Genomic DNA, 14,098 nt, shown 5'->3' on the forward strand with positions numbered 1-14,098 from the left:
GCTGGGAGTCCTAACTACTGGACCGCCAGGGAATTCCCCCAAGCACCTGTTTTTGTTTTTAAGAGGCACATTTTCAGGTCTAGATGTAAAGACATGACTATTTCTCATTTTAAAAAGGTATTTTTTGAAGTTCCCAGTTTTGGGAAATTAATTCTAGAGCAATAAAATAAAGGCCTTAGAAATCATCTGACTCAATCTTGTCATTCTACAGGTAAGTAAACAGTTTCAGGAAGAAGTAGTTTCATGGGTTATTTATTCACATCTGTAAAACCTTAAAGTACTAGTGGCAGCTATTGCTGGCTAAGGGAAGTGAAAATGTTACTTAAGACTAAATCTCCAAGTCTTCCAAATTCCCAGAGATTTCTACTACTATTAAAAAGATATTAGTATTTGCCAGAAAACAACTGTGGGAGAAAGAGCTCCATGTTGAGAAAGCAAACATTCTGCATCTTTTACTTAAGTGGTAACATATCTTAAAGTATCACCTATCTCTAGGACAAAGTAAATTTCTCCTTAGAAAAACTCTTTAAAAAGTCTGGGTAGCTCACTTGTCAACAGCCATGATCCACAGGATCCCTAGGCTAGGGCCAGCATCCTAATCTCACCCCTCATCCTAATAGCCACTTGCCCTTTTGGGGCTCCTTCTTCCTGTCAGGGCAGCAACTACATAGACAAAACTGCATGGAAGAAGCAGAATCAGCCAGTGGGATAAACGGCTGATTTCCTCCCTACGCCTGACTAGCACTATCTGGAATCTGTTGCCCAAAGGACAGAAGCAATCTGTGAGAAACATGGCAGCTGCTCAGTTATTGAATATGCTAAACCCAAGTTTCACCATCATCTAACTTCTCCACTAAGGCATACCAGACCACCGGTGGCCGACACTTTTGTTCAACAACTACTGGAGAAAACCTTACCTGTACTTATCTTGTACTTTCTGCTTTATATCCTGCAGAGAGTCTTGGGAAATATCTCGTTCAAGGTAGCCCGAGAGCACCTCTGTGGCATTCTCTAGATCTGCTTGGTTATTCTGTAAGAGGAAGAAGAATATATAGTAAATTGTGCCTTCAAAAGAAAGCTAAAAGATAAACCATCTTAGCTGCTTCCTTGATAGACTGTGGCTCAACACCAATTTTGTAATTTTCACAGGTGGTTTAACTGCACCTGTAAAGCCCTTCATCACTTTCACCCCTAACAACTTGTTTTTTCTTGTCCAGGACAATTTTTTAAACATTAAAAAACTAAAGATTTATCCATTACCTCTGGAAGAATATTAAGGACAATCTGAAAGGACATAAGAAAAAGTTTTTGGAATTTTCCAGTTCTGAAAACTGCTATTGGCTAAAGCTTGAGGAAAAATAAGAAACCCATTATTCTTTGTATCTAGCTAGATATCTACTTCTTATAAGAGAACACTGTATGGAAGATTAAAATTTTGTTATCCTTTACTACTATGGCTAGTTCTATATATTTACCCATATAAATTCCCATCTACTAGTCACTGTTATTACCCAGCCATCTATCAACATCAATGTCGCATGCATCAATTTTAAATGAGCATCTCTACTTGAAAAACCTCTACTGCTAAAAGTCCCCCTTTTAGTCATTACTTCTCCACAAAAGGCAAGCACCATATTAACTTCTAATACCATGTATTAGTTTTGCCTGAATAAAGACTTTTGAAAGAACTTACGACGTGCCAGGTGTTACATAAGCATTAAACATGGATTGCCTCACTTAAACCTCTTAACATTTATAGAAAAATTATCCCCATGCTACAATAGAGATATAGACGAGGTTAAGTAATTTGCTTCAAGTCAACAGAGCTAAAAAGTGATGAAGTCAAGATTCAAATTCAGGGCTAATTCCAGAGCCTGCACACTAAATCACTAGCTGGCTAAACCACATCACTTTGAACGTAGTTTACAGCAAGAAATCTAAATTTCTTGTATCTTCCTAATAAACACGAAACTTTTCTTTTTTAATTTTTTAAATTTTTATTCATTTTATTTATCTTTGGCTGCGTTGGGTCTTCGTTGCTGAGCGCGGGGCTCTCTCCAGTTGTGGCGAGCAGGGGCCACTCCTCGCCACGGTGCAGGCTCCTCATTGCAGTGGCCTCCCTGGTTGCGAAGCATGGGCTCCAGGCACGCGGGCTTCAGTAGTTGTGGCATGCGGGCTCTAGAGCGCAGGCTCAGTAGTTGTGGCGCACAGGCCCAGTTAACTGCTCCGCGGCATGTGTGATCCTCCCAGACCAGGGATCAAACCGGTGTCCCCTGCACTGGCAGGCAGATTCCTTTCCACTGCGCCACCAGGGAAGCCCTTAACACTAAACTTTTAATCCACATTTTTGGGCAGAGAGTAAGCTTTAAAACTCTATATATCTTATCTATGAAAGGCAAGTAGTCCTATGACACACAGGTGGTTTTTTTCCCCACTCAGTAACTATTCCTACCTCAAAGATAATGGACTGGTTATTCTTTTTGAGGTAGAAAGCGAAGACATAAGTGTACATGAGTGTGGCACGACACTGGCAGAGGACATCAACTGCTTTCTTCAGGAACTGCACCTCAATCCAGGACATGTTGTGCTGTTGCATCTCTTCCATTTTCTGCTTCACCTGAGCATATAGTTTGTGCTCAAAGCGTAGACTCTGCATGTGGTTCATATAGCGATTACAGTAGAACAGGTACCTCTGAAGGGCTGCCCTAGATCGCTGTCCCATTAAGAAAAATTAAGGTCACATAATTATAACAAATGTATTATATATACACAAAAGCTGATATCATATTTACTGATGAAACAGTATAGGAATTTAGGCTAAAATCGGGAACAAAGAGACATCTACTGCTACCTTTGTTATTTAGTATTTTTTGAATGTCCTATAGCTGTACTTTCCAATACAGCAGCCACTAGTCACAGGTGGCTATTAAAGTAAAAAATTCAGTTCCTCAGTGTTCAACAGCCATACCGCAGTCAGTGCCTACCACGTTAGATAGTAGTAATAAAGAACATTTCCATCATTACAGAATGTTCTACTGGATAGCTCTGTTCTATGGTATGTAATTAGGTACATCAATATTTTAAAGTAGAAAACAAAAGAGAGGCAACCAGACATTATATAACACCTAATATAATGCAACAGAAACTATACAGTACCACCAGTTAAGTGTTCTGTGTTCTTTCCACACCCCTCCCCAAATCGAGTCTGAATTCAATTATCTAGAATTAACCACCAGTTTCAGGAAATTCAGGGATAGAAGAACCTATTAAATAAAACCAGGGAGTTGCAATCAGCAAATCCAGAATGTGTTAAATTCTACAAGAAAAATAACTTAGTTTCCTCAACAAACAAATGGCAAGGGAAGAAAAACAAACCCCAAAAAAACCAAAAAACTGAAAGGACCTATAGATTAGAGGATCACATCCAACTTGTGCACCTGTATGGATCCTGATTTAAACCAACTATAAAAGAAAGTTTATGAGATAAATGGGGACCATTTGAACACTGGATAGTTGATGATATTAACAAAGTACTGCTTTAAGTATATAATATAGTATAATTATAAAATAATACAATAAATATATATACAAACATAATTATGGTACTACAGTTTTATGAAGAGTCTTTTAAAGTACATGAAGTATTACAAAAATATAAATATATATATATATAAAATATCAGGTCTAAATTTGTTTTATATTATTTATCATACTGCAAAAAGAATTCACATAGGTCTCTCCCATTATACTGTAAATCTCTAGAGGAGATACAGTTTTAAAAAAGTAATCTTGGGGGAATTCCCTGGCGGTCCAGTGGTTAGGACTCTGCTCTCACTGCCAAGGGCCCAGTTTCAATCCCTGGTGGAACTAAGATCCCACAAGCCTCGAGGCCCAGCTGGCCAAAAAAAAAAAAAAAAAAAGTAGTCTCGTTATCTCTAGCACCTAATACGCAGAAAATGATAAATGCTTGTTAAATGCAACCACCATGGAAGGGTTTCTTACCACACATACATATTTCTTTTCTTTTACTATCACCTCCTCTTCCTCTCCTCATGCCTTAAAGCCTACTAACAGCACAGATACTACTAGGCCCTATGCTTGGTCTCTTGCTTAGAAATACTATCTCTGAACCACATAACTAGCCAATCACATGATCCAGTATCATACAACATTGAAACATCTCAAAAAACCTACACAAGCCGTATTATTTCAGCAGTCAGGTAGGTATTTAAATCAACGCTTACATGATGGAAAATTATTCCAATTATATCTAAAAATATAATATGTAGAAAATAAACTGCTTGGCATTTTATCTCCCCCCAAAGCACTAATATTTTTAAGCCTGTCAAATTCCCAAGATGAAATGGAAAACCTAAATCACATATTAAAATGTATGTTACAGGACTTAACGTGACCAGCATTTGATTTAATGTGACCAACAATTCTCAAACAGCTTGCATCACTAAAATACCTTTAAAATCAACATGAAAGAAAACCCACACCAACACTGCAAATAAGACCCATTTTTAATCAAATGCCAGAATCTGGATTGAGAAATGCAATCAGTATCCTGAAAACACTTTGGAAAAACAAACAAAACAACAACCTGACTGCTTAGAACAGAGGTAGGCAAACTCTGGCCTGTGAGTGAAATCCAGCTGCTGCCTATTTTTTGTAAACTAAGTTAACTTGGAATACTGCCATGCCCACTCTTTTAAGTCTATGGTTGAGTCAGCATTTCAAGAGCAGGGACAGAATTGAGTAATTGTAACAGAGACTATATAGTCTGCAAAGCTGAAAATATTTACTATCTGGCAACTCACAGGTCTAGTAGATAAGAAAATTCAGGGAATTCCCTGGTCAGGGAACTAAGATCCCACAAGCCTTGAGGCCCAGCTGGCCAAAAAAAAAAAAAAAGAAAAAAAAAGAAAGTAATCTTGTTATCTCTAGCACCTAATATGAAAAGAAAGAAAGTCTAGTAGATAAGAAAATTCAGGGAATTCCCTGGTGGTCCAGTGATAAGGACTCTCACTGCCAGGGGCCTGGGTTCGATCCCTGGTTAGGAAACTAAGATCCTGCAAGCTGCACAGTGCAGCCAAAAAAATAAATAAAAATTTAAAAAAGAAAAGAAAATTCAAATGTCCACCCCTGTCATAACTGTGGCATAGTATATTAAGTCAACAACTTTCTACAACACAGGTAACATCCTTCCAAGGCACTCAAAGTACCATCTATGTTCTTTCTGTATTGTGTGCCAACCTTCTAGTACTTTTTAAGAACTACAACTCCCAGAAAACACTAGGCCTGAGTATGGAAGTAGGGGAAGTGAGGAAAGAATATGCTAGATGTGTGCAATGGTGTGCTCCATTCTGGGAGGTATGGCTCCCACTTAAATAAACAAACAAATACAGGCACTCATATGAAATTTTTCCCTGTACACCCAAAGGATCAGAAGATTCTAGTTTAGTCCAAAAGAAATGAGCTAGAAAAATAATGCATTCTAGCATCTACAACCTACACATTAGCAGGGCTTAGAAGCTATGCTCAATAATCCACCCTCCCTGTGGACCTCAGAAAGGGATTCTACCAGTACCCAAATGCAGACCAGGTAAGGCCAAGGATAACCCATATACTTTTTGTTGTCAGCAAATACCATATTCTGGCTAGATCTAACTAGACTACTCTTCATTCAGGATAAGTAAAAACTAAAAGTCTAACATGGTTATTAGGAAAAATGTAATGCAGCATAAGAGAAACAGAACAGTTCTCTATGGGCTCAAAAAAAATATTATCAAAATTAGAAGAAAATTTTAGGAAAATTTATGGTCTCTTCAGCAGAATTTAAAACAACTGTGACTGCTTAAAACAGAAGCAGAAAGCCATGAGGGCTAAGATTTAAAAACAAACAAACCCAAAACAGAAGGAGATGCAATGACAAACTGAGCTAAATAAAAATGCAACAGTAGAATTGATTCCAAATGGGAGGTAAGAAAAGCATGACTGTCATTGTAGAGTTCTGTATATAAAGATTACATGGGGTGATGTTTCTCAAACTGGAGTCTAAGGATGCTAGACAAAACTGGAGTAGGGATGCCAAATGATCTGGTTTAAACAGACCATGGAATGTTTAAGTATTAAAAATCTGATAATAACCTAAAGAAAACACAAACACTCCGGGCCATATGAACGAACTTATGAGAATCAACGTTTTCAGGTCTTACATTTGTGAAATGGCTAAAACTGGCATCAAGCAGGATTACTTAAACTGTACCAGAGTTGAGAATAATAAGTGATAAAAGAATATATTAATGATAAATTCTGATCAAATCAAATTTTGATGCACTGTAGGGGTGAATGTGCAATAGGTGAGATATAGAAAACTGGTGGGAGAACAAATTATCACATGGCACTTAGTAGTACGGGTAACCCTAAATTTAAAAAACCTGGTCTGACAACAGTCTATCAACAGTAATTTAATTTCAGCAAATAACTTATCTGTCAAATTAGCTTTAACTTGAGTTCCACTGGTTTTGTGGTCTTCTTGGTTTGGTTGTATAGTTGCTTAAGAGTTTACAGCTAGTTTTATGTTTAAACATAGTTAAGTCGTATTATAATAAATATAATTTAAATCAACATTGGAATCTGTGGGGGGTTTTCTTCCTCCTTTAAAAGGATCACAAATATTTTGAATGTCTGTAATATGACTGCCTAGGTTATATAAATATATTCCTTTGTATTTATGGTAATTTAAATTATAATAAATTTTAGAGAAGCATTTAAAAAGTGAAACAATAACAAACAGGTTTTGTTTTGGATTGCATCCTGGCAAGACAAGCCATTTAAAAAGATTTTTGGGGGACAACTGGGGAATTCCAACACAGAATCGATGAATGTAAGGAATGATTAAATTCCAGGATTCTACAATTATGACAGAATTATCAGGCTGAAAGGAACTAAAAGTGTTACCGAATCTAATCCACACCTAGGGTTTGAATCCCTTCTACTACAATAGTGGGTTATTTCCCTATCCAGTAAGAGGGAAATCCCTACCTCCTGAGACAGTTCATTCCAAATCAGCTCACCTAAAATCATTAGAGCTTCTTGATGAACAATGAGATAATTAATTAATTAAAAGAAGTAAGACTGCATATAAATTGCAGCAGTGCCATTTAACAAATATTGTTCTTTAGTCTCCTTGCTGGGAAGGGAAAGTCTTGATACTGAAGACTACTGAAACCTGAAAGTGTGCTAGATTAATTTTAAAAATGCAAACAAACTTATAAATAGGAATACTCCTGATATGCATTTTGCATAAGATCCCCTCTCTACAGGTACACAGATACCCAGTATTTACTGGAGTGTCATTTCAACAAATCTTTCAGAACTGAACACTCCAGCTAAATCATTCCCTCATCAACAAAAAATGCATATTCCTGTTCAACTGTTTGAAAATAAATGTACTTACCTCCTGAGCATCTCTTGCTGCCTTTGCATCATCCTCATTATAGCGGTTACAGTTGTACCTTAAAGTAAGTGAAGAGGATTCCATAAAGCCATAAATCAATGAAAAGGGAACAAATCACAGAATTTTAGCCTGGATTTAGAGATTACTTAGAACCAATACTCTCCTTTAGACAGATAAACTGAGGCGCAAAAAAACAAACAAACACCCCTAGTGTTTGAATCCTTTCCATAATAGTGTGTCAGTTCTCTACTAGTAACAGGCAGTTCTCCACCTCCTGAGGCAGTCCATTCAATTCAGCTTACCGATAATCATTAGAAAACAGTTATTCTAGAACTTCCACTTACCAACTGTAGTTTGAACTTCTAATTCAATTTTTGAAGAAAGAGATCACCTCATCTCCTAGGTTGTCTGTTATTCAGCCAAATATTCCCAGTTTTTCCAGAATTACTCACCTTATTTTCACTTGTATACACACCAAAGAAAACCAACTGCTATGTAACAGGTACTGTGCTATGTGCTTTATACGCTATTACAGTTTACAAGAATCACTGAATCTTCCTAGAGAGGTCAGCTCAGAGTGGAGATGTATAAAACTGGCACTTCCCTTGTTCCTCTGTTTTCTTTTATGGGAACCTACATTACAGGAGCAGCTGATGTATACGGAGTGTTAACTACATACCATCCAACTTACTAAGGACTTCAACTGTACTATCACGTTTAATCCCCTCAAGCACCTTATGAAATATTATCCTCATTGAGCAGATGAAGATAAGCAACATATTTAAGGTCACAAAAATAGAGCTTCAGAGATGGAAACTAAACTTATGCCCATCTGGCAACTGAGGCCCATGCTCTTAACTAGTGAGTTCATGTCTTCAGAGTCTTTTAACAGTAATCTTCTTAGAAGAATTTTGAATTTAATGTAAATCTTGTTAAACTGGATTCATTATTCCAGCTTGCCAAGTCCTTCAGGATTATAATGGTTTATATAGTCAATATCCCTCTTTGATGTTACCCCAAAATGTATACAAGATTCTTATACTAGTTTAAGAAAATCATTAGTACAACTGACCAGAAAAGCAGTATATAGTTGAGGTGAATAAAAAAATGAGGACAAAGCCTTTCAGCAAACCTTTAAAGCGTTCCACTAGAAGGCACAAACCTATTATCTGTACTCCAAGAAATGGTCATTCAATTAATCCTAAACCTCCCTGTCTGTATTCACAGCCTAGGCCACAAACCTCTCAGTCCACAATGAAATACCTTGCTGAAATCTACCAAACATTCCTTAATCCATCAACCTAATAATACCATTTGATTCTGGAATTTCACATAAGAGAAAAACTAAGTTATACAGTTCATATGCAGCTTGTGGAATCAGAAATTTTGGAAATTTGGGATTACATTCTGTCTGCTCTCAATCTCTGGTACCTTTCCATTTTCCGTAAGTACTCAGAAATAACCAACAATGGCTCACTGATCTCATCTTGAAGTTTTTAAAGTAACCCAGATCACAAATCATCTGAGTCAGGAGACTTATTAATTTTCCCCCAGCCTGGGTTATAATCCTCTTTTACCAATAATTACTCTACTCAAGTTAGCCCAAAGACTGCCTCTTCTTGCCCTCTACTGGTCAACTATTAACACCTCTTCTTTCTATCTGATACATCCTTTTATACTTTCCTTTTGATATTTTCAGATACTTTTAAGCCTCAAGTCATTCTGGGCTTTAATCTGCCAACATTAAGAATTTTAAGGCCAAGAAAGCAAGCAGGGCCCATCTATACTTCTAACTCAGATGACTGATAGTGCTACTTGGAATGCTTTTTTGAAGATTTCTGAGGCACTTTCAGATTTAAACAAGAAAGCACAGCATGATATACCTGCAATGTTAAAGACACAGGCAACATTTCTGACACCCCTGGTCCAGGCCATTCTTCATTCTTCTGTATCCATCATATGTTTTGTACCCTTTCCATTTTTCAATACAGCTCACTGAAAATTTGAGTTGTGATCAGAGATTTCCTTACACACACACAGAGTCTCTTTAATATCTCTTTCCTATTCCCTCTCTCCTTCACTAGGCTTGTTTAAATAAATTTGAGTGAATTTAGTTTCCAGGAACACTCTAATCCTCCAGTTTGACCTCCTAAAGCCTAGAGTACCTATACCCCAAATACCTTTCCTTGGCTCTGACAGTGGTAAAATCACTTTCTTTACTTCTATCTAAGCAATTAGTTTTTACCTGGTTCAGAATTAATTTCAGACAAATAATCCCTCTTACTATTCCTCTAATTAATGAATCTAAAAGGGAAGACTTGCCACTGTCTTAAGTTCAGATCCTCCTCATCTTGTCTTGAACTTGCAATTTCTTCCCCTCCCACCCACGCTCTACAAAGCAGTCACAATGTCCAGATAACGTATGTAAGTAAAACATATAATACAGAACCTTCTCATCTGAACTACGGATCTAATCTTGTCACTCCCAGTTAAAATCCTTCTGATAATGTCCAAACTACTTTAGGTCCCAGCCTACTTTCTCTTTTCCTATTCCCCACAATTTGAGCGGCCACACACTCAACACCAATAGGAGACAGGCAAGTAATACAAATGAATGAAACAGGCAATTTGCATACTATAACACCCAGAAATATTTCCACTTTTACCGGGAGATGTGCTAGCTCCCATTTTTCTCATTTTGAGAAAAATGCATCAAGGCATCCTCAATCTAACTTGCATTTTTCCCAAATTGATAAGAAATGTACTTGGAACAAAGGTATATTGCTACCAAATGTGACTAGTGCCATCATGATATATGAAAATGCCAATAAGCTCCGGTCTTGGGAAAACAAACTGCAAAGTAAAGGCTCCATCTAAAGGCTACTAATCGATTCCAGGTGATTTCTGCCAAACAGAAATGCAGGCCTGTTCCTATGTTTCAAAGAGAGGCTAAAAATCTGGATTGCACTGGGCAATTTTTCCAATTTTTAAAGTTGGAACAAATTTTTTGTCTAATGGCGGTGCAAGGTAACTAAAACACAACTGTGGAAGGGGTTTTGCCAAGTCTCTTAGTTTTCAACTATTATCTAGAAAGACATATTAGACAATGCAACTCTTTTCTGGATAAGTCATGTACTTTCACATCATTCTACCATTGTTCATGCGGCTCTTTTTGCCCTGTTATTCCTACCACTTTTTAAACAAATGAACCCTTAGTCCTCCTTGAAGTTCAACTCAACTGTTATATGATCTGTGAGATAAGCCTTATTAATCCCTCTCTCTGGATATCTTGCATATACTTTTAACACTGATCACACACTGTATTCATTTATCTAGATGGTGATTTTCATGAGGTAGAAACCTTATTCATAATATGTGGCAGATATATCACATACTTATGTGAACATGTTCTTCCCTTCATTTCCCCAACCTACCAGGCAGATCCATGTGGTTCCCAAGGGCCAAGACACACCCAGCAAAACTCTGCTTTACAGTTCTGGTTACGACAGACCATGTGATTACAACCGCCATCCTTCTCAATTGTGACATGGCATTTGGGACATTCCTATGAAGAGAAACTATAAAGTTGGTGTCAATGCTACACTGAGGAGAAGCCAGTTTTAGATTTGGTTTATTTTAAATACCACATTTATTGTGATTAATACATGTAAAGCACTCAGTGTCAAACACTTAATAAGTACCATTGAAAATGAGTTATTATTACTGGCTATTAACAACTTAAGGATTTGTTTTAGTGGGGTTGGGAGACAAAAACATTTTAAGTACTTTTAACCAAACACATACTAATAATAGTTTTATGGGAGGTTAAACATTTTCTCCATGTAAATATAATATATCCTTCCAGTGTCATCTAGAAATAATCATTGAGTACTTCCTGTATCCCACACACTGTACTCAGTGTTTTATATGCATTAACTCACAATCTTTATAGTGGCCCTACTCCTATTTCCATCTGTCAGATGAATAAACTAAGAAAATTTTAAAGAAACTAGTCCAAGGTCACACAGGTAGCAAATGGTACAGTCAGGATACAAACCCAAGCAATTTGGCCTCAGGAATCAGGCAAGCAAGATTGGTAAATTCTTTTTGTGGCTACTGAATTTCCCAACTTTCTTGTGGTCCATTTACAATTGTGCTACAGAGATCACTTTTCTTTTTTCCAAGACTGTATCATTTTCTCGGTTGGTAATGAGCCAAAGTTATTACCCTGCAGGCACTTTTTTTTTTCTCTTGAAAAATCTAGAAAATTAAACTTACTCATTATTTTTAATAAAACTATAAGACGTAAAGCTTGGATTTTGTTGTACATTTTTGTATCTGACATCTGTTGCTCCCATAACGGGGCGAGAGTATCACCCATTACACTGCTTGCAATTCAGCTACTGTGAACAGACTACACTACCCATAAACTATAGTAATTCAATAGGTCAATACAGCAATATTTAATTATACATTTTCAATCAAATTTTTGAAGTCACTCACATAAAAACATACTACATTTTCCCAAAGAAGCAAATTCCAGGCCTAACATATCTGTTTCATTCTATATTTCTTAGCTATAATTAACTAATTAGTATTAATTTCTTAATATACCAACAATCTGCAAATCCTTTAAAAAAGCTAATAAAAAAAATAAGCTTCGGAAATGTCTCAGGAGAAAAACTCCTCAGTTTCATCTCAAAACTGCCAAGTAGATAAATCTGTTATTACAAATTGCCATTCTTGCTTAATATTCTACCTTCTAAACAAACTCAAAACATATTCAAGCCTATACTCCCTATTTTAAACATCTTGGGGATTTAGAGTATTTGGAGATTTTTCTAGATGCCGAAAGAGGGCTACAGTTTAATCAAACTACTTAGGGAAAATATAACTGCCCTATTCTAAATACTAGTTTGAAAGCAGATTCTGGGATTTTAATGAACATTTCTGGTGGGGAAATCTTCAATTTTTGAAAAAGAATGCTTGGCTACCAGGAAAGTTTTAAAAAATAACAAAAGCAACCACTTCCTGACATTATAGTTAGGTTTTTTTGAGTGCCATAAGGAATGTTTATCATGATGGTTTTAAAGAGCACAGAAATATCAACTTCAAAACTACATTCCTCAAAGATGTGGCCATTTGTTTTATGCCACAAGACTCACTGTTTTACTGCTAATGCTTTCTGGGAGATAGAAATGTATACATATATTTTAATCTTTTTGGGTAGAGCAGAGTACTAATGGTATAAAATCATGTGCTGGCCTTCATCATTTAAGCACTCATTCTTATCAGTATCCTGAGATTGAGTGATGGAAGAGTGCAAAGCTGTAACTAACTCTGGTCAAACAACTCAATAGTCTTTAAAACATCATCTTCATATATGAAAGACAATAATAAAAATGAATAGCCCATGAATAGCCCTATTATCCATCACCCAAGTCACTTCCTATACGAATAGGATGTAAGATTGAACGTTTACACAATTTTCTACTAAGAAATTAGCTGGGGGGCTTCCCTGGTGGCGCAGTGGTTGAGAGTCCGCCTGCCGATGCAGGGGACACGGGTTCGTGCCCCGGTCCGGGAAGATCCCACATGCCGCGGAGCGGCTGGGCCCGAGAGCCATGGCCGCTGAGCCTGCGCGTCCGGAGCCTGTGCTCCGCAACGGGAGAGGCCACAACAGTGAGAGGCCCGAGTACCACAAAAAAAAGAAAAAAAAAGAAAAAAAAAAGAAATTAGCTGGGTACACAGTTCGGATTCAAATGCTTACTTAATACTTAGTGATAGAAAAGAAGGGTGCTCAAGATTATCTGCATTTGTAAGACATTCATCTAGGGTTAAAGAAGTGGTTCATGGCATAAAGATACTGAATTCTGAAACTAGTATCATGACCAATGTTATTCAAAAAATAAAAACCAAAAAACCAAGGATACTCATATTACCCCAAAGCTTCTATTTCTCAGGATTCAAGTCTCTTAATAAATCATATTTTGGAAGCTTAACATGTTAAACATGTTAAACTTGTTAAGCCCAATTCAGTTACATAATAAGAAGTTACTTGGTTATTCTAACTGAACACTGCCCTAAAGAATGACTCCTTAGAAGTTAAACCCTGGGGATTTTAAAAGACAGAAATATAGCCTAGTTAAAAAAAAAAAAAAAAGCTAGGTGGAAAAAAACTCTATAATACATTTGTATACTAAAAGGCAGCCAAGAACAGTATGCAAAGATATTATCAAACCCCAGGGTAGAAAAATTATCAACTACTGCTTTTCTGATAGAAGAAAACTTCTACAGCAGAGTACCGTGCATATTGCACTATAGTAATCAATAAAATAAACTCAAACAGTAAAACAAAGGCAAATTATTAATAGGCAATAATTCTGAAAATAAAAAGTAAATCTTAATCAAGAAAAAGGTAAAACAAGGCCCTTTATTAGGTAAACTTACTACTTTTGCTAATGCTGATACACCTATCCTTATCCGTTTCAATACCAAGAGTTTACTGAAGGAAAATACCAACCTTTGTGTTGGCTGCAATCCAATTAGAGGTTTCACTGTCATCATCACACTTTTTAATCCACTTCTTCAACCACTGTTTGAAAACAGGAACCGTTTTCAGTACAACAGAAG

The 14,098-nt window shown here is 36.7% G+C and overlaps 1 protein-coding gene across 1 annotated transcript in view; it reads right to left on the reverse strand.

Moving 5' to 3' along the window:
• The window catches only part of ARIH1 (ariadne RBR E3 ubiquitin protein ligase 1), a 113,095-nt gene that overhangs the window by 3,578 nt on the left and 95,419 nt on the right, over window positions 1-14,098 (reverse strand). The window contains exons 9-13 of the mRNA XM_022579959.3: window positions 13,989-14,060; window positions 10,900-11,030; window positions 7,466-7,523; window positions 2,453-2,713; window positions 918-1,030 (exon numbers count right to left, since the gene is read on the reverse strand). Of these exons, the coding sequence (XP_022435667.1) occupies window positions 918-1,030; window positions 2,453-2,713; window positions 7,466-7,523; window positions 10,900-11,030; window positions 13,989-14,060 (635 nt within the window). The remainder of the gene's footprint in view (window positions 1-917; window positions 1,031-2,452; window positions 2,714-7,465; window positions 7,524-10,899; window positions 11,031-13,988; window positions 14,061-14,098) is intronic.

Source organism: Delphinapterus leucas, chromosome 2 (assembly GCF_059928025.1).
Source record: "Delphinapterus leucas isolate spDelLeu-1000000601 "Yukka" chromosome 2, BTC_Dleu_Yukka2, whole genome shotgun sequence".
NCBI classification, from domain to species: Eukaryota; Metazoa; Chordata; class Mammalia; order Artiodactyla; family Monodontidae; genus Delphinapterus; species Delphinapterus leucas.